The sequence below is a fragment of the Mangifera indica genome, chromosome 8 (genome assembly GCF_011075055.1).
Source record: "Mangifera indica cultivar Alphonso chromosome 8, CATAS_Mindica_2.1, whole genome shotgun sequence".
NCBI lineage: Eukaryota > Viridiplantae > Streptophyta > Magnoliopsida > Sapindales > Anacardiaceae > Mangifera > Mangifera indica.
The window spans coordinates 1,611,641-1,634,868 of NC_058144.1; the positions used below are offsets into that span (position 1 = coordinate 1,611,641).

Here is a 23,228-nt window from a genome sequence, read left to right on the forward strand (position 1 = left end):
GTTAGCAATTAGATCAAGCTGGGTTTTTACTCAACCCTATCTGATCTAAGTCTCGAAACGATTTTTTAACAAACAATTTTCGTTTTTCCTATTAAATAGCGATTTATTTATACCGATTTTAAGACAATGCTAGCAGGAACATATCACTATTATTGGCCCATAACTCCCAATGTTCCATTACGTGCTTAACCACTAGAGGCCTGACCCATCAATAGTTTATTTGGATAATGTTATTATGTTACTGTCATCCATATTAAGGATCGCAAATGGGATTTCATTAGTACGTCATTTTAAAAGCAACTGCATCCTTTATGGTGCCTAAATAGGTTAAGATTGACTTAAATCACCATCAAGGGATTGGGTGAGTAGTGGAGTATAATTTGCTTGCAAGGAAAGTATTCTTTGCTGGTCTGTACACCTTTTTTGGGAACGGCTATTAAATCATATAGAATCGCTTCAAAATGATTATCCAGAGAAGGGAATATTATAATAACATTCAGACTTCAAATCTATAATACTTTTGAACATTCTCTTGTTAATATACACTAGTTTAATATGCTGTAATATTCATTTGACGTAATGGGTTACACAAGTAGCTGAAGCTGTTATAGGTTCTACACAAAAGCAAGTGACAAGCCAAGTTTCAAATGAATCAAAATTGATTAGCAATATAATACTCCGTCTGCGTAAAGCAAATTAGCATTGGTGGATCCCCTGATTTGCATTAACATGAAGACAAGATCTTTATCACATATAAAAAGGGGCGCACTCAGGCTATCATAACATAGCTCAGCAGAGAAAAAAAGTGGTTCTGGTTAGCAATTAAGCTCGAGTGTAATGGCGTTTCGATCAGCAATGTCAATGACATTTTTATCTTTACTAGTGCTTTTGCTAGCAGTAGGTTCTAATGCTGGGGGTATTGCAATCTACTGGGGTCAAAATGGCAATGAGGGCACTCTTCGGGAGACTTGTGCTACGGGGAACTATGACTATGTTATATTAGCTTTTCTAGCAACTTTCGGCAATGGGCAGACCCCAATGATAAACCTTGCCGGTCATTGTGATCCATACAGCAATGGTTGCACTGGTTTAAGCTCTGACATTGAATCCTGTCAAGCCGAAGGTGTCAAAGTGATTCTTTCATTGGGAGGCGCTGCTGGCAGCTACTCGCTCACCTCCACAGCCGATGCAAGAAGTGTTGCCACTTACCTTTGGAATAACTTCTTAGGAGGACAGTCGTCGTCTCGGCCACTTGGGGCTGCCGTGCTGGACGGAATTGATTTTGACATTGAAGGAGGAACCAACCAACACTGGGGTGAACTTGCAAGGTTTCTTTCAGCATACAGCAGTCAAGGCAAGAAGGTGTACATAACTGCAGCTCCTCAGTGTCCATTTCCCGATGCTTGGATAGGAGATGCCCTTAAAACTGGCGTTTTTGACAATGTTTGGGTGCAATTCTATAACAACCCACCATGTCAATACACTGCAGGAGATGTTGGGAATCTTGAAGACGCATGGAATCAGTGGACCTCGGATATTCCGGCAACGAAGATCTTCTTAGGGTTACCTGCATCTCCTGAGGCTGCTGGCAGTGGCTTCATTCCAGTTGCTGATCTTAAATCAAAAGTGATGCCAATCATCAAGGGTTCTGGTAAGTATGGAGGAGTTATGCTGTGGTCAAAGTATTATGATGATCAAAGTGGATACAGTTCTTCCATTAAGAATGATGTCTAATTCTGAAATCTAAATTACTCTTAATACATAGTCTCATGTATCCTTTGCATAAGAGCTAATTATGAAGTCTTACATCTATATACGCATTCCATATATAATATAATTGTGCTTATACACTCGTCATCTCTGAAATATATATACATAGATTTCCATCTTAAAAGCTAAAGTTCAGTTTTGAAAGAGTAATCTAATTTAATAAAGTTTTTTCGTTATAAAAAAATATTAATACGTGTATAAATTTTATAATTAATAAATTATCCAATTATGTAAAAATACACTAATTTTTTTGGTAAGTTATAAAAAAAAAAAACTTTAAATATAGGGTTAGTTATAAATAATTCTAATTCCTTGTTTGACTTTCAATTATATATAGCCAGCCAGCCTTTACTCATATTTATACTATGTGACAAATCACTTCCATATTGGCTCATGCTGCATTTACAACAACAAATTAAATATTCTAATTGTAGAAACTGGAGCAATCCCACCGTACCTAAACGTTAAGGGGGTGCTATTAGGGCTGGACTCGAGCCGAGCCAGCTCGAGCTCGAGCTCGAGCTGGTTCGGGTTGGCTCGGTAGATTTTTTTTTAATTTTTTATACAAAATGACGTCTTTTTGATTCATATATATACACAAAACGATGTTGTTTTGATATGAAAAACGAAACAAACCGAGCCGTAAACGAGCCGAATTCGGCTTGAGTCGAGCTCGAACCAAACTCGAGCTGGCCATAAATAGACCGAGCCAAGCCCGAGCTGGCTGCGAGCCGAGCTCGGCTCGGCTCGAATCTAGCCCTAGGTGCTATGACAAATATATTATGGTTTTGTTATTTTTCTATGGCCAAATGACTATTTCCCACCCAAGTTTTAATGAGTTCACATTTGCAAGATTAAAAAAAATTAAAGTCTCACTTATGACTAAATTGTTGTTAGAATTTTGTATTAAAGATAAAGATAAAATCATTATTTTACTAATAATATTAAAAATATATAAAATTCATTATATTTTCTCTCAAAAGTTTTAAAAACTAACAATTTCATCTCTACTTAAAATTTTCTAACTTTGAAAAATCATATTTTTCTCTCCCTAAATTTTTTCTTCACCTCTTTAGTGATCGTCTCCTATGTCGAAAACCTCTTTTCTCTATCCTAAACCATTGGTGATGCACAAAAAATAATTCAAAATGGGCGATGAAGAAATCTTTAGATCTTTTTGTCTATAATTGTATCTCTGTCTCTAACAAAAAATTTTAACTTTAGTTAATTCATAGATAAAAGTTTAATTTTTTTCAAACTCTATATATGTAATTTTAAAAATGCATCAAAATTTGGATGAAAAATAGTCCTTTGGCCTCTTTCAATCTATATATTATGGGAAATTAATTAAAATAGGCAAAAAATTTGCCGCTTATACGTTTTTAGGCCAACTAACAAATGTTTTACCAAAATAAGCAAACCAATATTTTTTTACCTGTTTTACCCTTTTCTCATTTCACATAACTAATCAATTTGCGCAGCTTTCATCTTATTTCACCATCGTCTCCTCTCTGAACGTTATTCTTCTATCAACACTTCAACGACAACAAATTTTTATGTGTTTTCTCTCTAGCATTCATCATTATCATATATCAAGTAAGTTTCTTTCGTTTATTTTTTACATAAATAATATATGTATCCAGAAAACTGTAAAACTCAAATATAAAAAGTTTAAAACTGTAATCAGTAACTCTAAACTGCTTAAATCTTTTTATAAATATTCAGATTTATAGAATCTATAGTTTTATTAGCCAGATCTAAGTAAAAACGGAAATCGCAGTACATTTCTGGTTAATTGCGTGGTATGCGTTTTGCGTTGCGCGGTTTGCGTTTGCGCGGTTTGCGCGATATGCGCGGTTTGCGCGGTTTGCGTTTGCGCGGTTTGCGCGATATGCGCGGTTTGAGTTTGCGCGGTTTGCGTCTTGCGTGATTTGCGTTTTTTCCTTTCCGTTTTGCGTTTTGCATGTCTGCTCATCTCTTTTACAATTTCTTTGTGCAGAAATATGGGTCATCTAATATATTTGCTTGGATACGGTGGACATTGGGTTAACCGAGGTGATAATAGTTTGAAATATGTTGGTGGAGTTCAAACATTTGTATCAGTTAGTAAAAAAATAAAGTTTGATGGATTTGTTGAAGCAGTATGCTCTCGTTTAGCCATTAATCAAAGTTGCAATAGTGTAAAAATTTACATGCAAAATCTGACCACTTACAGTGATTTACCATATTTGTTGAAGGATGATTTTGATATACGGATTATGATGAGATTATCAAAGACACATAAAAGGGATCCGTTATTTCTTACAGTGTTTACAAGGCCTACAGAAGGTATAACTAATATGCAACAACAGCGAACTGAACCTATGGATGATGCAATAAACTCTGTGGATAATATATATTCTGAGACACAGCCAGAGGGTATGCCTGAGGGTGATGGGGTTGAGGTTATGATACATGATGAAATAAGAAGGCAGCAACGCCCTTTACGGGGTACAACAGATAGATGTGATGAGATGGATACTATTCTGAGAGAAAATTTTCAACCAGATGAGGAAGAATATGGTGGTTATACTGATTGGGATAATAGGGGTGATGATTTCAGGGATAATGGAAGTGATAATGATAATGGTGGTGATGAGGAATATGGTGATGCCGATGATGATAATGATGAAAACAGAGGTCATAATGGGAGTGGACATGAAGCAGGAGTTGGTCCAAGTAGATTAGGTGAGGAAAGTTTATTTCATAACACTTCAACAATGCATGACCAACCTATTCCTTTGAACGTAGAAGTTACAAATCCTTTTTTCGGTGTTCCAGATCCTTACAGGGATATAGAAAATGAAGGTATTGTATTACATTCAGTTCCACCACGAGATGGGAGAATCAAAGTAAATGATCAGTTCACATCTAAACAGGTGTTGATAGATACGATGTATAGGGATGTCTTAGAAAAAGGCTATCAGATCAAGGTGACTAGTTCGAACAAAAAAAGATGGGATATCAAATGTGCACATGCTCAATGTAAATGGAAGGCAAGGGGAGTTAAATTACATAACACAGATGTTTTTGTATTACGAAAGTTAGAAGCTCACACATGTCCTCGGGATGTGATAATGCCTCACCACAGACAAGCAGGTAAACGGACACTTGGAAAAATATTGCAATCTGTGTTTACTGCTTCTAATCGAATCTATAGGCCAAAAGACATTATAACGGATGTGGCAGATAGATACAAAATAGATATCTCCTATACTCAAGCTGTGTTTACTGCAATCTGTGTTTACTGCTTCTAATTGATAGGAATGTACACCTGCAAAAACAATAACAAAAATCTAGTAAATAACATAACATAATCTTAATTAAAATAAAATACTCTAAAATATAACATTTTAAATACTTTATCAACTTTCGCCCATGCAACGTATCTCATATCCCTTTCCTGTTGTATAAGCTGTGGACAGCTCCCTTCGATAGGATCTAATAATAGTCGAGGCCATTGAAAGTCGTCAACATCAGCCACTTCTCGATCTTGTAAAATACGTGGTAACCAACCATCCCAAAACGTGTCAACACATGTCCAATTGTCAGTGGGATATGAATGACGTAACATCACTAAGTAATTATCCATATGCTGAAAAAATGTCAAAAACATAAATTATAATTACTTTATTTTACAGAAATAAAATCGTATAAATATAAAAATATATTGAATTAAGCACCTCATCCGTTAACCAATTGTTTTCAGTGCAAATGTGGTCCCACCAGTCAAGCTTCTTACAAGGCCCATGCAAATAAGTCAAAGCAGTGTCGTTATTGTCAGCATTATCAAACCATTGGTCAAAATTAATATTTATTTGTTGGTTCCCTTCTCGTGGCCGGCGTGGTCTCATAGGATCAGTAAAAGGGCTGAGTAGTGCCCGCCCCTTCTTGATAATTCTTCCACGTAATGTCCTTCGGGTATTCGACCGAGGTTGAAGTGGTGTTTCCGTAGGTCTACACTCAGTAGCTACCTCATTATAATCAGGTGGACAAACATCATCATCCTGTGCTACCTCAAAAATGACCTCAGCTGACTCATCCTGTGTTATTATAAAAGATTATAATTATCATCATCTCATTTTAAATATAAAAAAAATCATTTAGGCATTTTTACTAACCTCATCTCCGGGGGTGGCATAAAACATACGTTGCATATCAGAAACTTTTGTTTCAATTGATGTTTGTCGCTCTTCAAAGTGTCTAAAACGTTCTTCCACTGTTTCCATGAATCCACGTAACATTTCCTCAATACGAACATATCCAGTAGAAGATGTGGATGCAGCATGTGTAACACCAAGGGATCTCCTTGTAGTTTGCCGAGGAGACATTGATGTTCGATGTGTGGATTGATGCTCTGACCTAGTAACTGGTGGTGGAGTCCATTCAGACCTTGCTGGACTATGTACAGATATACTTTGACGTGTAGGGTGAGAAGATTGGATTGCATCACTAGATTGAATAAGCATACGATCATCATCAGATTCTTCTGTGTACCCCATATAATCCATAACTTCTTTGAACCAATCAGATTGCTTTTCCTCAATAGATGGAATCAAGACAGGAGTGACAACATCCTAATAAATATTTTACTAAATGTATCAATTTTTTATATATAACAAATTAACTTAATTTTTAATATAAAAAATATATTAATATACCTGAGAAGTTTCGAATAGGCAGTTAACAAGATCCCACCCTGGTCTCTCAAGTGTCTTCCATCTCAACATACGAGGAATTCTATCTGTAGATTTGCAAGCTACGAAACCCCCTAAGTTATTGAGAGTTTCATATATCCATAGCTGCACCCAAATATAAGGATATTTATTTATAAAATAAATAACTTAAGCATCAAAACAGAAAAAATAATATAAATAATATTTAAAACGAATGATACCTGAAATGCAACTGTAAATCCCATTAATGCATAACATTGCACTGGAATTTTTGGATCGTATGCCCGATGATCATTCATAACTTCTTCATATCGTTTCTCTATTGCTCGGCTCATTGATTCTGCAGTCAACGTCCAAACCATAGTCCCCCACGGATATTTATTGAAACTATCCCAATCATCTACTAACTGTAATATAAGTTCTGATACTACTTTTCGATTATCTGCTCCTAATAATCCATAATGTATCAGATATAATGCAGCCATCTTGACAGCATCTTCATCATTGTTTCCCCACACCTTAGACATGAAACTTTTACTTAAATCCTTATAAGTCACCGATTTATCACTTCGAAAGTATTTATTTTTAAAATTCAATGAATCTGTAGTTATGTAATCAATCATATCTAATTCTTTACTAAACCTTAATCCAGTAATTATAGCAAACTCAATCGGACTAAATCTACAATCAATCCCATTTAACCGAAACCAAAATACTTCTCCCAACTCTTCCTTATTCACTTGTCGAAATAATACACTATGTAATAAAGTTGAACTATATCCATGGACTTCAAGATCCAAAAAATGCCCAAAACATGATTGTCTAAATAATATTTTCTGCTGTAAATTTAATTTTGCTCTTATATGTTGTACCGTATCCTTGTGACTTCGAATATTAATAGTAACTCTAAAATCATGCGCATTATTAAATCTTCTCTCACCAACTTGATTATTAATAGGAAATTTCTGAAAAAAACACGTCAAAAATGAAATGAAATGATATAAGTTTGATTCAATAAATTTAAATTTAAACAGGTGAATCGCAGTGCAGAACGTATTTTGCGCGGTTTGCGTTGCGCGGTTTGCGCGGTTTGCGCAGTTTGCGTTGCGCGGTTTGCGCGGTCTGCGCGGCTTTGCGTTTGCGCGGTTTGCGCGGTTTGCGCGCTTTGCGCAGTTTGCGCGGTTTGCGCGCTTTGCGCGGTTTGCGCGGTTCCGTCGTCTGCAACTTTCCGTCGCGTTCGTCTTCCGACGGCCATACTTCCAGCCATCTATTACCATTCCAAACGCAAATATATAAAAAAAATATACTAGGTTTTACTGTGCAAACCCTAGCCACCGTCTCAAGCATTATAACTACCCTTATATCCACCGTAAATCGACGCACATTCTCATAATCATTCAATCAATAACATAACATCCCAATATTAAGCAATATCCACAATAAATTATTTTCAACCGATCAATGGAGATTACATCAACCAAATAAATAAAATAAATATAAACTGTAGCTAACCTCGGAAGCCATTGTTGATATATTTTATCACTTCGAACAGATTTTGGCTATTTTTCCTCTAATATTCGCCGGTGACGGTGATTTTTGCTCTGTATTTTCAGATTGCTGCTTTCGGCCTCCTTTTTTCCGTTTTCGGCAAAGAAACTTTCAAAATATGTTTTACTAGGGTTTTTAACGTAAGGGTAAAACAGGTAAAAAAATATTGGTTTGCTTATTTTGGTAAAACATTTGTTAGCTGGCCTAAAAACGTATAAGCGGCAAATTTTTTACCTATTTTAATTAATTACCCATATATTATTCTCCATTGTTATTTGTTTGCCTTTTCAAACAAACTAACAAATCTTTATCTTTGGACTGACGACAAGATTTAGTGTCTAACAAAATATTTAGGTGTCTGGGCAAAAAATGGCACGGTATACATTTAAACACATACCCAGGTAAAAGTTAAATAGAAGAATTATGAGCGCATATGCTCGAAATTTACGGGGAGTAAATTCTCAAGAGACAGAGATGTAGCAAGAACGTTGCTGCCGAATTTGCCATAAAAATGAAATATTCATATTTAGAGAATAGAACCTGACAACTTACCAGAAAAAACGAATAGAATCTGACACGTAACAGTTGCTTGAAATGCACGAATATTTGCGATGCCATTTTTTTTAGGGAAAAAAAAAAAGAAATATGCGCACCTTCATTTGAGCTAAGAAATTAATTTTATTTATTGCCAAACAAATTATTACTTGATTTTAATTTGCTAAGTGGTTCCCAAATTTAAATTGACTGTTCAGTTGCCATCAATTTGGAATATAAGAATAATCTGATTGGTGGACGATTCAGTTGCCATCAATTTCCTTCCAAGTGATAGAAACTTAGGCAAAATAAAAAGAACAGATTAGTCTTACACCATCACTGAGTTTCCTTTTTTTAAAAAAAGCCAAAACACTATTTCCCACCCAAGATTTGCTGAAATAAAAGGCCACCCTTTAAGTTTTAAAAAAATAATTTTTTACCTACACTTTTATCAGTGAATTTGATTAAATGAGAAAACAATAAGGTCATTTTATATAGATTTTTTTATTCTTTTTTTTCTTTACAAAAAAAATATTTTTAAAAGATAAACTATAATTTGAGAAATTTTTATGGTGTAAATGAAAAATTGCAATGAGTTTTCAGAAATTTGAAAAAATTTTAAGGCTGTTTTTGAAATTTTTAGAATTTAAATGTCACTCAATAGTTTACAAAATATCAGTTATACCCTCAAATAACTGAACAAAAATACTATCTTAGAGGACTTATATTAAGGAAAGGAAAAGGGATTCCAATTGTAGTAGCACATCGTTTTAAAAGCAACTCCATCCTCTATGGCACCTAAATAGGTTAAGATTGACTAAATCATCATCAAGAGATTGGGTGAGTAGTGGATTCTTTAATCTTTTATACTTTGATTAATCTTTGCTGGTCTGGATATATATGTGTGTAATCTTGCTGCTAATTTACTTGCAAGGAAAGTTCTCTGCTGGTCTGTACATTTTTTCCTTTTCTTTTTGCAATGGCTGTTAAATCATATGGGATAACTTCAAAATGATAATCCAGAGAAGGGAATATTATAATAACATTCAGACTCAATATCTATAATACTTAGGAACATTCTCTTGTTGATATACACTAGTTTAATGCTGTAGTATTGATTTGACGTAATGGGTTACAGAAGTAGCTGAAGCTGTTATTGTTCTAATCAAAGGCAAGTGACAAGCCATGTTTCAAATGAATCAAAATTGATTAGCAATATCATACTACGTCTGCGTAAAGCAAATTACCACTGGTGGATCCCTTGATTTGCATTAACATGAAGACAAAATCTCTATCACATATAAAAATGGGCGCACTCAGGCTATCATAACATAACTCAGCAGAGAAAAAAAGTGGTTCTGGTTAGCAATTAAGCTCGAGTATAATGGCGTTTCGATCAGCAATGTCAATGACATTTTTATCTTTGCTATTGCTTTTGCTAGCAGTAGGTTCTAATGCCGGGGGTATTGCAGTCTACTGGGGTCAAAATGGCAATGAGGGCACTCTTCGGGAGACTTGTGCTACGGGGAACTATGACTCTGTTATATTAGCTTTTCTAGCAACTTTCGGCAATGGGCAGACCCCAATGATAAACCTTGCCGGTCATTGTGATCCATACAGCAATGGTTGCACTGGCTTGAGCTCTGACATTGAATCTTGTCAAGCCGAAGGTGTCAAAGTGATTCTTTCATTGGGAGGCGCCGCCGGCAGCTACTCGCTCACCTCCACTGCTGATGCAAGAAGTGTTGCCACTTACCTTTGGAATAACTTCTTAGGAGGACAGTCGTCGTCTCGGCCACTTGGGGCTGCTGTGCTGGATGGAATTGATTTTGATATCGAAGGAGGAACCAACCAACACTGGGGTGAGCTTGCAAGGTTTCTTTCAGCATACAGCAGTCGAGGCAAGAAAGTGTACATAACTGCAGCTCCTCAGTGTCCGTTTCCCGATGCTTGGATAGGAGATGCCCTTAAAACTGGCGTTTTTGACAATGTTTGGGTGCAATTCTATAACAACCCACCATGTCAATACACTGTAGGAGATGTTGGGAATCTTGAAGACGCATGGAATCAGTGGACCTCAGATATTCCGGCAACGAAGATCTTCTTGGGGTTACCTGCATCTCCTGAGGCTGCTGGCAGTGGCTTCATTCCAGTTGCTGATCTTAAATCAAAAGTGATGCCAATCATCAAGGGTTCTGATAAGTATGGAGGAGTTATGCTGTGGTCAAAGTATTATGATGATCGAAGTGGATACAGTTCTTCCATTAAGAATGATGTCTAATTCTGAAATCTAAATTACTCTTTATATATAATATCATGTATCCTTTGCATTTGAGCTAATTATGAAGCCTTAAATCTATGTATTCCATAGGTAATATATTGTGCCTGTACTCTTGTCATTTCTGAAATATTTATTCCTGGATTCCATTATAATTAAAGTTGAGGTGTGATCTGGTTCAAGTAAAATTTCTTCCTTAAAAAAAAATAATATATGAATTAATTTTATAACTTTTACAGATAAGGTATAAAAAATTTTAATATAGCGTTATTTATAAATTGTAATTCCTCATTTGACTTTCAATTATATATGGCCACAAATCAATAAGAGTGGTGCTATGTGACAAATCGCCTCCATATTGGCTCATGCTGGAGCAACCCTACCCTGAGTGCCATGACAGCTCATTCATTTGCTTTTCAAACAAACTTAGACAGCTTTATCGTTGGACTGACGGCATGACCTTAACCCAAATTTACAGTGTGCAAAAATAAAACTTTAGGTGTCTGGGCCCAAAATAGACTGCCTGTGATACAAACAAACACATACGCAAGTAAAAGTGAAGCAAAAGAATTACCGGCGGACAGGATTGGCAGAGTCACGTGTTCAAATGTATAAGAAAATGAGTTCGAAACTATGTAAAAGGCCAAAGGACATTTTCCCTCCCAATTTTATTCTAATTTTAAATTTTAAATTTTAAATTTTAAATTTTTACCCATAAATCAATTATGATAAATTTCTTTTATTAGAATTAAAAATAAAACTATCATTTTATCAGTAATATTTAAAAAAAATTATTATATTTTTATTTTCAATTTTAAAAATTAATAATTTTATTTCTATTTAAATTTTTTTAACATTAAAAAAATAACTTTTTTTTTCAAACCTGATGTTTATTTTCTTCTCTGATCACCATCTTCGACCACTGTCAATGACTCTTTCAACCTTCTTATTTCTCGGCTCTCTTTAACACCATTCTTTTGAAATAGATATATTTTTGTCAACTCTAAACGTCAGAAAATACTATAAATTTTTAGAGTTTTAAAGTTTACTGATAAAATAATGATTTTATTTTTGCCTCTAACTTAAAATTTTAATAACAATTAACTCATGAATGGATGTTTAAATTTTTGAATTGTTTTGGATATACTTTTGAAATTTAGTTAAAACTGGAAGAGATTTGCTCATTTAAAAATCAATAATTCTATATACAAAATTTTTGTGCTAATTTTATATATAAATAATAATATATCATTATATTATTAAATATTATTTTATTTTTAATTATGTAATTATATAATAATATATTATTATTTAAATATAAAATTATATATAAAAATTATTCACATAAATTCAAAATTCGAGATATGGCAAGAAGGTTGTGCTGGGTTTGTCTTAGAAATGCACGATTATTTGCGATTTTTTTTTTCAAAAAAAAGAATATGTGCACCTTCATTTGAGCTGAGAAATTAATTTTATTTATTGCCAAACAAATTAATTATTACTTGATTTTAATTTGCCAAGTAGTTCCCAAATTTAAATTGACTGTAAATACTCAGAGATTCTTTCCATCTATCTCCAGAGCATCTGCAACATTATTGACAGCGAATAAGGTGTGGGTCACCAATCACAACTTGAGGAGACCACGTTCATGTTTGTTGGATAATTTGGAATATAAGAATAATCTGAATGGTGGACGATTCGGTTGCCGTCAATTTCCTTCCCAGTGGCAGAAACTTAGGCAAAAGAAAAAGAAGAAGAATAAAAAAAAAAATTGGTTATATATTTAATGAAAATTTAAAATTTCTTTTACCTAAAAATAAGTCTGGTTTAGTTCCAACTGTAATTAAAATAATATTATATTATATATTAATAATAATAATGTAATTTTATTTTATGATAAAATATCATTTATGATAATTAAATTAATACTAAAATAAATATGCAGTTTTAAACAATGATTCAAACAACTGCCATAAATCAAATGCCATACAATAACTGCTTCCCAAATATATCTTTAAATGTATACTTCATTTGATTTTTGGAAAATAAAGACATCTTTAATAATTATTTTTTATTATTTAATTTAATTTATTAATAATAAAATATTATAATAATATAATAAATAATATAATTGAGAATTTTATTATTATTATTATTATTTTAAATATTAATTATTTTTTTATTTTTTTAAAAATAATTTTATTTTTAATTAATATAACAAAATTTTTTGAATAATTATACTAATAAATATTTAAATAAAATAATATATTAATATTTTTTATTATATTTAATCAAACATAAAAATTATTTATATTTATTAAATTTTAATAAATATAATAATAATTTATAATTAATAATATTCTAATTAATCAATTTTTAAAATAATTTTTTAATTTCAATAATAAAATATCTGCCAAAAACTTTTAACTGAAACAGGAGAATATCATGAGAGGGAAAGAGAGATCTCAAACTCAAAAACAAAAGTCAAATCAAATCTGAATCGGATTTGTTTCTCAGGAAGAAAACTGTGTAATAGGAAATTAACACAGGATTTCTTCATTTTTTTATTTCTCTCCCTGCTTTCTTTGTTTGCGTAAGTTTGTTTCGGCTGAATGGAGGGTGAGAAGAAATACATTTCGGCCGAAGAGCTTGAAGAGCACAGAAAACCTCACGACTTGTGGATCTCTATCCAGGGCAAGGTGTACGATGTTACACATTGGGCTAAGGAACATCCAGGTGGCGATACACCGCTTCTGAATTTGGCTGGGCAAGATGTTACCGATGCCTTTATAGCGTACCATCCCGGTACTGCTTGGAAATATCTTGACAGATTCTTCACTGGGTATCATCTCAAAGATCTTAAGGTATCTGAGGTGTCCAAAGATTACAGAAGACTTGCTGCCGAATTTGCTAAACAGGGTATGTTTGAGAAGAAAAATCATGTGGCATTGTATGCCTTTACATCTGTTGCCATTATGTTTGCTATTGTTCTTTATGGCGTTTTGTGTTGTGAAAGTGTCTTGGCTCATCTGGGTTCTGGTATGTTGTTGGGATTTCTTTGGATTCAGAGTGCTTATGTTGGACATGATTCTGGGCACTACCAGGTTATGACAACTCCGGTTTATAACAAAATCGCTCAACTTATTTCTGGAAATTGTTTAACTGGGATTAGTATTGCTTGGTGGAAGTGGACTCACAACGCTCACCATATTGCCTGCAACAGTCTTGATTATGACCCTGATCTTCAACATATACCAGTTTTTGCTGTATCTCCACGTTTGTTTAATTCAATCACATCTTGCTTTTATGGCCGAAAATTGATGTTTGATCCCATTGCTAGGTTTCTTGTTAGTTACCAGCATTGGACTTTTTACCCGGTGACGTGTGTTGCAAGAGTTAATTTGTATTTGCAAACATTTTTATTATTGTTGTCAAAGCGTCATATCCCTGACAGAGGCTTGAACATACTGGGAACTCTTGTATTTTGGACTTGGTTCCCTCTCCTTGTTTCATGTCTACCAAATTGGTCAGAGAGGGTGATGTTTGTTTTTACCAGTTTTGGTGTTACATCCATCCAACATGTTCAATTCTGTTTGAATCATTTTGCTGCGAATGTGTATCTTGGACATCCTAATGGCAATGATTGGTTTGAGAAGCAAACAAGTGGGACATTGGATATTGCTTGCTCGCCTTGGATGGATTGGTTGTATGGGGGTTTGCAGTTTCAGCTTGAACATCATTTGTTTCCAAGGTTGCCAAGGTGCCAACTGAGGAAGGTTTCACCAGTGGTGAAGGATCTTTGCAAGAAGCACAATTTGCCTTACAGGAGTTTGTCCTTCTGGGAGGCTAATGTATGGACCATTAGGACTCTCAGGACCGCTGCACTCCAGGCTCGAGACCTCTCCAATCCTGTCCACAAGAATTTGCTTTGGGAAGCCGTTAATACTCATGGCTGAGTTGTTTTATGATGGCTGGTCATTAATTTACGTTTTTTATTTTACTGGTCCTTTGATTTTGGCTTCTTCATCGGTGACCTATTTAGGAAGATAAATTGGAATTTCTTTCAAGCTTTTGATTTATAGATGGATATTCTGTTTCATATCAATTGGGTATTTTCCTTTAGTTTTTTGTTTACTTTTTTATGTTTGAATTTATTATAAATCTCGCAATTACTGCAGATTTATGTGCTATTTCCGCATATTTTCCCTTTGAAAGGATTATCATTAATCTATGAGAAGAAGCATATTATATTTCCAACTTGCATAATATGTTTTCTTCATTCTGTTTTATTACAAATTTTTCTTGAGCAATTTGGTTGAAAGATTATAATATTGTTTGGCACACTGCCATGAGTAAGTTTGCCAGAGAAAACCAGAGAAGCTAATGGCCATTCAAGTCATAGATTCCACTATTAACATAGAGGTGTCATATAATTTTTTTCTTTGAAGACTCAACAAGGGAGACCAAAACTTGATCTTCTCTTTAATCTGAGGTGAGTTGCTCTGGATGTGCAGGTTCTTCAATATCAACAGTTGTTGCAGAATTACACCTGAACTATCCATGTCAAAACAGTATCCAAGCCATTCATCCAGATGATCCCCCAAGTTTAATTGCGAGATTTATTTGCATCCTAAAATGTTTCAACTTCCAGGTTTTATCTCAGTCACTCCTCCAGTCAATTGCCCGAATTTGAGCTAGCCTTTTCCAAGGTGTCCTCTTTTCCTGTGTGAAAATAGTGATTTTCCCGAAGCTGAATTCAAGAGTAATACAGTGAACTAGTCAGCAAAAATACCATTTCAGCTCTGTTAATGTATTGATTTTAGAGGCCATCTTGCTTGATCTTCTTCATGCTGAGGCCATCTTGCCTGAGTTTACTCTGAGCTCTTTCCTCCAATTGTGCCTTTAGCTTGGGTAAACTTTACGTCAAAGCTTAAATTTGACCAAACATTACTGCATCAGAAGCACAAGATAGAAGGCCCTCCAACATCCAAACTGCAAGCTTTGAAACTTACAGGTCATTCGAAACGTTAGTGGACCGAACAGGCACAGCCTTGAAATAAGAAGGTCGAAAATTTTGACATAGAAAAGAAGGTGCCTTAAAACGAATATTCCTGTACCAGCCACCAATCGGATATTTTTTTAATTTAAATCAACCCCAATAATTCCAATTATCCAAAACATAATCATATTATCCAGACAGATCTCTTCCTATCTCCTTTTTCTCATTCTCAGTTGCTATGAGAATAAATAAATAGACAGCCCATTTCAACTTTCCAAAAATGGATTTACCGGTTTAAGTTTAAGTCCCCTCTAATTTCACCTTCGTGCTCCATAGTTTCAGCCCAATTGTCTTTTCTATGGCCTTTCTCGTCTCTTCCCCAGAAATCTTCCCCAAGGTCTTCTTTAATCCTAACCCAAATTCTAGAAATTGCAAGAATCTTGCTAGTTTGGGGAATAATGAGAAAATCAGTTCTCGGGCTAGGGTTAGGGTTTCGAAATTGGATAAAAATGTCAGGTTGTACGGACAATTTTCAGCTCCCGTGAAGCCGAGCAAAGAAGACGAAGAAGAGAAGCAGAATTACTATGTGAACATGGGTTATGCAATTCGGAATCTAAGAGAAGAGTTTCCAGCGCTCTTCTATAGAGAGCTCAGTTTCGATATTTACAGGTTTAACTGAATTGTTTTGCCTCTTAATTATCCGTTTTGTAATTGATTAGCAATGAACTGTTGCCTTCAATAATGTTTTTATGATTACGATGATGAGTAATATTACTTTTAACTTTTAGGAGTTGAAATGAAGTAATTAATGAGTTCTTGTGATCATGTTTGTGATTGAGATTAAGAATGTATATTTTTCTGATGATAAACGTAGAATATATGCCATCAGATTTTAATCATGGCTCTGGCTAAACAAGAATTCAAGACAGCTAATCTATGTATGCATGTCTTCAGAGATACGATGTCTTCCGTTTTGTCACATGACTTTTTATTCAGTTCTTAGATACTTGGAGATCGGTTATGGTCGTCAAAATTATGGATCTCAATCTGGTTGTTTAGATAATTGCTCAGATTGTGATAGTGGAGCAAGTTTGATGGTTTCTTTGCTAGTGTTTAAATGTATTATTGTATATATTTGGTTCAAAGATGAGATGAGTGGTGCCTCTTGGCATGCCAAACAACCTTGAGGAATTGATAAGCCATTTTTCTTATCTCTGTGTGCGTCAGTGATGCCCATCTAGAGCTCTGCTGGTGTGTTCTAGTTTCATTTTCTCGAGCTATGTGGCTCGGTTTGTGTGTATTAACTCATGATATTGTGAAATATTGAACATCAGATGCTGTTGATATGCTTTTTACAGGATCATATCCAATTATATAGGAAATTGATCTTCTCTTCTGTTATAGTGTGTTAACATTATGCTGTTTTCTTTCCAGGGATGATATTGTATTTAAAGATCCAATGAATACTTTTATTGGCATTGAGAACTATAAATCAATTTTCTGGGCTTTGAGATTCCACGGCAGAATATTTTTCAGGGCATTGTGGCTTGACATTGTCAGTGTTTGGCAACCTATGGAGAATATCATAATGGTTCGTTGGACTGTCCATGGCATCCCACGAGTTCCTTGGGAGAGTCATGGTCGATTTGATGGCGCTTCCGAGTACAAACTTGACAAGAACGGGAAGATCTTTGAGCACCGTGTTGACAACATTGCACTCAATTCACCACCAAAGTTCCGTGTACTTGCTGTGCAAGAATTAATCCAATCAATCAGTTGCCCCTCAACCCCAAAACCTACCTATTTCGAAATTTCATCTTTTGATAGAAATTAGAGTTTTCTTTCCAGTTTTGACATATGTCATACTACGGTTGAGTGTTGCTGAGCTTGAAGTCTGATATCATTGCCGGTGTCTGATCACTCATTAGAGAATACTGTATGTAACCTCAGTTGACTCAAGCTCATGTTGAATCGAGTATCATGATAAACATTAGCAAACTTGCACTGTATTAACCTGCTGTTATTAGATTCCATATGCAGACAATATTTGTATAAGAGTAGTGTAAATAATTGTACAGAGGTTGTTTACGTGTAAGCTATACTGCTCATGTACCATGTATTTTGTAAGATATGTATATGCAGTTTTATGTATAATCTGTAAGAAGATATATTTATGTTTTTCTATTTATAAACACAGAATAAATGATTGACCTCAATTTTTGGGCTGTAATGGGCTACCCAGAATCATCAACATGACTGTGTTTTGATCTGATTCTGGTGCCACTTCCAGCTCCACTCCGATCAGCAATTCATCATGACCGAAATTTTGCCAAGGCAGCATTGTAAATGAAGAAAAGAGAATGGAGGTTAAATGAAACAAAACTTTTGAGGTCTTTTGGCGAGATCTTGTCCCAGCAATTATTCCTTAGCATGAATTTGTGACTATTTATGATTCCATGATTTAAGCTGTTGGCTATGAAGTAATGCAGCATCCTTCACAATTATTATTTTCTTCTGCCGCCTACCCAGCACTTTCTAGAGCTCAAGAGAAAAAAATAAAAAATAAACATTTGTAGGTATCAAACCCCACATATGTCAAACATGACAAATAACATTCTATAAGTTTAAGAAGTTATAATTTCACCCCTGCAAAAATTTTGGACACCCACCTTTGCTACGGTCGACCGGAATATCCCCTCGCAATCTTCCCCACGCCTCCAACTCAATGGAAGCCGGGAAAGAAGTTGGCAATTCAACTTGAAATCTAATAAACGATTTGATGAGGGGTGGGTTGGGGAGAAAATATTTATGTGATTTTATGGTTAAGTGGGCCCATACTCTGAAGTGGGTGAGATTGGATACAACAAACAGTTGACTAGACTCCATATTAAGGCGATTTGGTCTTTATGAATAAAACATTCCCAAGTGGAAGACTGAAAGCGACTATTGGTGTTAGTTATTTATATCAGATTTCAGAGGCCATCGTCTCTGTGAAGTGGGTACTGTCAACTGCCACAATAGGCACAGACTCCTAATTAAGACATTTCTGTCAAAGAGTCATTTTCCCTTCCTATTAACTTCAGAACTCCAATACAAATATCAGTTGCCACTTCTGAATCGCTCCTGCTTCACTCATTCTTTCTTTTGATTGCATCCTCTTATTTGATTTGTTCAACCATCTCACCAAAACCTAATCATATATCAAACTATTATTGTTATTATTATTATTATTATTATTATTATGATATACATATAAGAGCTGAAATATGGAAGTGCTGGAGCAAACGAGACCGGAGAATCAAGCCATGACGTTCGATGAAGTCTCCATGGAGCGTAGTAAAAGCTTTATCCAAGCTTTGCGGGTAATTCTCAAATCTTGTGTATTTATTTGTATAAATTTTGGAAGCTGATCTGATGTTGGAGTTATTTTTTATTAATTGATTTTTTTTTTTTTTTGGGTGTTTGGTATGGTTGCTGAGGACGCGTTTCTTGTTTTAGTTTACTTTGTTTAATGTTTTGTTTTGTTGCCGAGGAATTTTGGTGAAAGAAATGGAAACTTTGGAAATTTGTTCCTCATGGTTTTTTTTGGGTGTTAAATTGTCAATTTTGAGAAACTTAGAATTTAAAATTCAGCTCCTTAAGTAGGACCGAAATATAACCCTTTTCAATTAAGAGCATTGAATTACTTCAAAGTGGTCAGTATTTTGCAGGAAGTCATAATGCCTTAAACGCGGTTAAGAAAATATTACCTTGCAAACATACATGGGTCTGTTTGAAGAGTGACCTTTTGCTAAATATCTCCCTCAGGATGAGTGATGATTTTTTTGAATAATGAAGTAAAATATTAAACTTAGTACGTTTCATCTCTTTCTCCTACTTGCAACCTTTTGATGGCACTAGTTGTCCCGTTATCTTACAGGATTTATGTGCTTATGCTTGCTAAATAGTTTCTTGTCATTTGCTTGTTCATAATTATTGCTTGACTGAATTGAGCATGCCACATGACAGCTGATTTGGGTTTGATAGGTTTGATCCTTATGCTGTTGTCCTTACAGGAGCTCAAGAACTTAAGACCTCAACTTTATTCAGCTGCAGAATATTGTGAAAAGTCTTATCTCCATAGTGAGCAGAAACAGACGTAAGGGTAGGGCTGGATTCGAGCCGAGCCAGCTCGAGCTCGAGCTCGGCTCGGCTCGGTTCGAGCCCGAAACGAGCCGGGCTCAGCTCGGCTCGATCGAGCTCGAGCCGAGCCCGAGCTGGCTCGGGATATTTTTTAAAAAAATTTTTTATACAAAACGGCGTCGTTTTGATTCATATATATATACAAAACGATGTCGTTTTGATATAAAAAACGAGCCGAGCCGAGCCGTTACCGAGCCGAACTGAAAACGAGCCGAACTCGAGCCGAGCCGAATTCGGCTCGAGTCGAGCTCGAGCCGAACTCGAGCCGGCCCTCAAAAAGCCGAGCTGAGCCCGAGCTGGCTGCGAGCCGAGCTCGGCTCGGCTCGAATCCAGCCCTACGTAAGGGTACCAGTTCATCCTCATTAATTTCCTTGATGTAGTTGCTGCATATTGTCAAGTTAGTCTAAATGCATATATATTGCCACATTGTAGTGCTGTGAAAGCAGGGTATCTGATTTGGCTTCACAACCATAAACACAAGATCCAACTGATAACCTTTCCTGAGATTCCTTGTTCATGCTTACTTACCTGAATGAGGGGTACTATCTATGTTGCAAATAAAAATTAATGTTATTAGAAAAGGATTGGTTTGGTGAAGACACAGTGTTTATAACTGGTTTACAGGATTCCTGCTTCAAGTAGTATGCACAAGGTTTGTATCATTGTCTTCGGTTTGCATGAGGAATTATGTGCTGAATAACATTTAGCATCACCAATAATTTGCATGCTTGTATCTCATCCTGTCGTTATCTGATGCATCCTTTCTCCTCTCCAAGTCAAAGTTATTGTGATATCATGTGTTAGGGTACTGGATAACCTGAAAGATTATACTGTGAGAGCCCTTGTGAATGCTGTTGATCACCTTGGCACTGTGGCTTTCAAGTTAACTGACCTTCTTCAGCAGCAATCATCTGACATCTCGTCTGTGGAGCTACAATTTTCTTGTTTGAACCAGGTAAAAACATTCCCCTTCACTGAGTAATTATGTTTTTATATAACAGGCCTGAAATGGATTGACCTGAACTGAACCTATGCATTCTGTTCATAATAGCAACTTCTTACATGTCAAACCTACACAAACAAGGAAGGTCTTCGGCAGCAGCAGTTATTAGCCTTCACCCCAAGACACCATAAGCACTATATTTTGCCAAGTAAGATTAGTTATTATTAGCATCATTTAGAAGTGCTAATTTATGTGATGATGTACCTTTATTTCTCTCACAACTTTCTCATTTCTGTCCTCATTTACTTCGACACTTCAAACTAGATTCTATAAACAAGAAGGTACATTTTAGTCCATGTATACAGAATGATGCCAGTCAAATTCATTTTCAAACGCGTCTTCAGCCCTCAGGTATAAGGGTGTTCTGTGAGGATTCTAATTATTTTTAGCATTTTGACTATTTTTCTTATTCAGCTGATAAGTTTTATATCACTTTCTAATTGCATTACATTTTAGGTATCGCTGCTTCAAAAACTCAATCCTGGCATTTAGCCTCTGAAACTAAATCTACCTTGAAGAGGACTCAAAATGCTATGGCAGTGTTAGTATAAAATTATTCCTGATCACAATAATAATGACTTCTTGATTTGCATAAACCATGCTACTGATACTTTTTATGAGGCATTGAAGTTTGTGATGTTTGCTTATTTTATTTTGTAGCTTTAAAGACCCAAAAGATTCTGGAGTTCTCCATCTTTTGGGTATGTATAACAGAATGCTGCCTCATTCTATTTATTTAATGCTCATAATTTAGCTGTTGGTTTATAATTCATTTTAGAGATAAAATCTGATATTGGAAACTCTTATCGGTGCAGGTGATGAACAGAACATATGGACAAACTCCTCTGCTGTCTCTGCTCAAGTTTCAGGTGTAGATCCTGCATCTAGTGCAGCTGTGCAAACATTCGGTGTCACACAAAGGGTAATGTCAAAATGAACAAGAACACAGACCTACCCAATGCTCTTCTAATTGAGAGGCTTCTCTGTTTATATTTCTTTCCTTGTTCAACATGATGTTTGTGTGAATTGTTTAAAATTTCAATGTTATAAGCTTTTTGCTGGAGTGACATATGTGTTTATTCATAATACCTTACTCTTCTTTTCCCCCTCGAGTATGTATCTTCAGGGAATTTTGTTTACACATGGGGCTTATAAACAGGATTTGAAGTGAAGTGGATAATGGGAATAAGACTTCAGATCTTTAATATAGGCATAAAGATATGATATGATTGAATCACAATGCCTAAGTGATGAGCTAATAGATTAGTGTCACAATGCATAAGATCTAGACAAACTTGAAGAATAGTATGGTAAAGTTATGTCTGTCAACTACGTGTAGAGCTTTTGCCTTCATTGAGAAGAGGGAACATGATGCACTAAATTTGTCGATTTTCAAATATGATTCAATCACACCCTCAAAGTGGCTTGTGGCAGTTGATTAGTTGAGTTCTGCATGAGTTAATAGGATCACACCATGCACATCTAACTACAGAATTTTGTGTGAATGTGTGCACACTATGCATTTGAGAGACTAATTGTCAATTGCTGTGTTTTAATGGGCAGTATATCATGTGAAAGAATAAAAGTATTTTCAAAATTATGTTTTAATTTGTTTTAAACAAAGTTAGGCTCTTGGTTGACCGGTTTCATTGCTGAACTATGGTTGTCTTTCGATGCTCGAACCCATCATAAAGATGGTTGAGTAAAAGTAGATGCATAACATAAATGTTCTCTCTTACAGGATAGATCAGAGGGCACCAAAGCTTTGACAGCATTTAGGTCATTTGACAACCCAAGGCGCGAAATTGTACGAGCTCCTGCTTGCACCAAAAGTATGCTATCAGCTTTCTTTGGTAAACAGAAAACAGCAAAGCTGAATGCTGGTTATGTCTCATGAATCCTCAAATGAGAGCAAGACTAAGACAACACTTAGTGGAGTTGCCATTAATCATCTCCTGTGCTTGTTGATAATGAATTGCTTATAATCATAGGTTCTTCCACTCCTCCCTTTCTCTCTTGGTGGCTTTATAATTGAGCAAATTATGTATAAACTCTCAGAATGAAGAGGGTTAAGAAAACTGCTCACATAGTTGTAACCTTGGTAAATGATTTGTTGAAATTTAGTTGTGCAGGTCTCTGAACTTTTATCATTGTCATGACATTAATGAAATTGGTATATTTGCTTCTTCCTTTTTCAAA

The 23,228-nt window shown here is 35.2% G+C and overlaps 6 protein-coding genes across 6 annotated transcripts; 5 read left to right on the forward strand and 1 right to left on the reverse strand.

Moving 5' to 3' along the window:
• The first annotated feature begins 3 nt into the window (after window positions 1-3).
• LOC123223192 (hevamine-A-like) lies at window positions 4-1,837 on the forward strand. Its single transcript, XM_044646287.1, has one exon. The coding sequence runs from the start codon at window positions 838-840 to the stop codon at window positions 1,732-1,734; it is 897 nt and encodes a 298-aa protein (XP_044502222.1). The 5' UTR covers window positions 4-837; the 3' UTR covers window positions 1,735-1,837.
• A 3,225-nt stretch (window positions 1,838-5,062) lies between these two features.
• Window positions 5,063-7,131, reverse strand: LOC123223340. The gene is made up of 6 exons (XM_044646496.1): window positions 6,707-7,131; window positions 6,471-6,611; window positions 5,931-6,386; window positions 5,493-5,852; window positions 5,171-5,404; window positions 5,063-5,083 (listed from the first exon to the last, which is right to left on the reverse strand). Exons 1-6 carry the CDS (start codon window positions 7,106-7,108, stop codon window positions 5,063-5,065), a joined length of 1,614 nt encoding a protein of 537 aa, XP_044502431.1. The 5' UTR covers window positions 7,109-7,131.
• A 2,669-nt stretch (window positions 7,132-9,800) lies between these two features.
• LOC123224288 (hevamine-A-like) lies at window positions 9,801-11,005 on the forward strand. The gene is made up of 2 exons (XM_044647910.1): window positions 9,801-10,845; window positions 10,877-11,005. Exons 1-2 carry the CDS (start codon window positions 9,952-9,954, stop codon window positions 10,877-10,879), a joined length of 897 nt encoding a protein of 298 aa, XP_044503845.1. The 5' UTR covers window positions 9,801-9,951; the 3' UTR covers window positions 10,880-11,005.
• A 2,281-nt stretch (window positions 11,006-13,286) lies between these two features.
• Window positions 13,287-14,967, forward strand: LOC123222999 (delta(8)-fatty-acid desaturase 2-like). Its single transcript, XM_044646042.1, has one exon. It carries the CDS (start codon window positions 13,458-13,460, stop codon window positions 14,799-14,801), a length of 1,344 nt encoding a protein of 447 aa, XP_044501977.1. The 5' UTR covers window positions 13,287-13,457; the 3' UTR covers window positions 14,802-14,967.
• A 1,054-nt stretch (window positions 14,968-16,021) lies between these two features.
• On the forward strand, window positions 16,022-17,998 carry LOC123223002. Its single transcript, XM_044646048.1, has 2 exons — window positions 16,022-16,513; window positions 17,279-17,998. The coding sequence occupies exons 1-2, from the start codon at window positions 16,203-16,205 to the stop codon at window positions 17,676-17,678; spliced, it is 711 nt and encodes a 236-aa protein (XP_044501983.1). The 5' UTR covers window positions 16,022-16,202; the 3' UTR covers window positions 17,679-17,998.
• Window positions 17,999-18,765: 767 nt separating this feature from the next.
• Window positions 18,766-23,228, forward strand: LOC123223001 (protein ABIL1-like). Its single transcript, XM_044646046.1, has 9 exons — window positions 18,766-19,206; window positions 19,900-19,982; window positions 20,831-20,981; window positions 21,078-21,177; window positions 21,294-21,380; window positions 21,486-21,570; window positions 21,690-21,730; window positions 21,845-21,951; window positions 22,771-23,228. Exons 1-9 carry the CDS (start codon window positions 19,111-19,113, stop codon window positions 22,924-22,926), a joined length of 906 nt encoding a protein of 301 aa, XP_044501981.1. The 5' UTR covers window positions 18,766-19,110; the 3' UTR covers window positions 22,927-23,228.

Coding starts and splice junctions, on each gene's coding strand:
- LOC123223192 (XM_044646287.1), top strand. CDS start 838: ATGGCGTTTCGATCAGCAATGTCAATGACATTTTTATCTTTACTAGTG.
- LOC123223340 (XM_044646496.1), bottom strand. CDS start 7,108: ATGATTGATTACATAACTACAGATTCATTGAATTTTAAAAATAAATAC. Junction 6,612..6,706: donor GATTTACAGTTGCATTTCAG/GTATCATTCGTT, acceptor ATTTGGGTGCAG/CTATGGATATATGAAACTCT. Junction 5,405..5,492: donor ACAATTGGTTAACGGATGAG/GTGCTTAATTCA, acceptor ACATTTTTTCAG/CATATGGATAATTACTTAGT.
- LOC123224288 (XM_044647910.1), top strand. CDS start 9,952: ATGGCGTTTCGATCAGCAATGTCAATGACATTTTTATCTTTGCTATTG.
- LOC123222999 (XM_044646042.1), top strand. CDS start 13,458: ATGGAGGGTGAGAAGAAATACATTTCGGCCGAAGAGCTTGAAGAGCAC.
- LOC123223002 (XM_044646048.1), top strand. CDS start 16,203: ATGGCCTTTCTCGTCTCTTCCCCAGAAATCTTCCCCAAGGTCTTCTTT. Junction 16,514..17,278: donor CTCAGTTTCGATATTTACAG/GTTTAACTGAAT, acceptor TTTTCTTTCCAG/GGATGATATTGTATTTAAAG.
- LOC123223001 (XM_044646046.1), top strand. CDS start 19,111: ATGGAAGTGCTGGAGCAAACGAGACCGGAGAATCAAGCCATGACGTTC. Junction 19,207..19,899: donor GCTTTATCCAAGCTTTGCGG/GTAATTCTCAAA, acceptor TTGTCCTTACAG/GAGCTCAAGAACTTAAGACC. Junction 21,178..21,293: donor TAAGCACTATATTTTGCCAA/GTAAGATTAGTT, acceptor ACTTCAAACTAG/ATTCTATAAACAAGAAGGTA.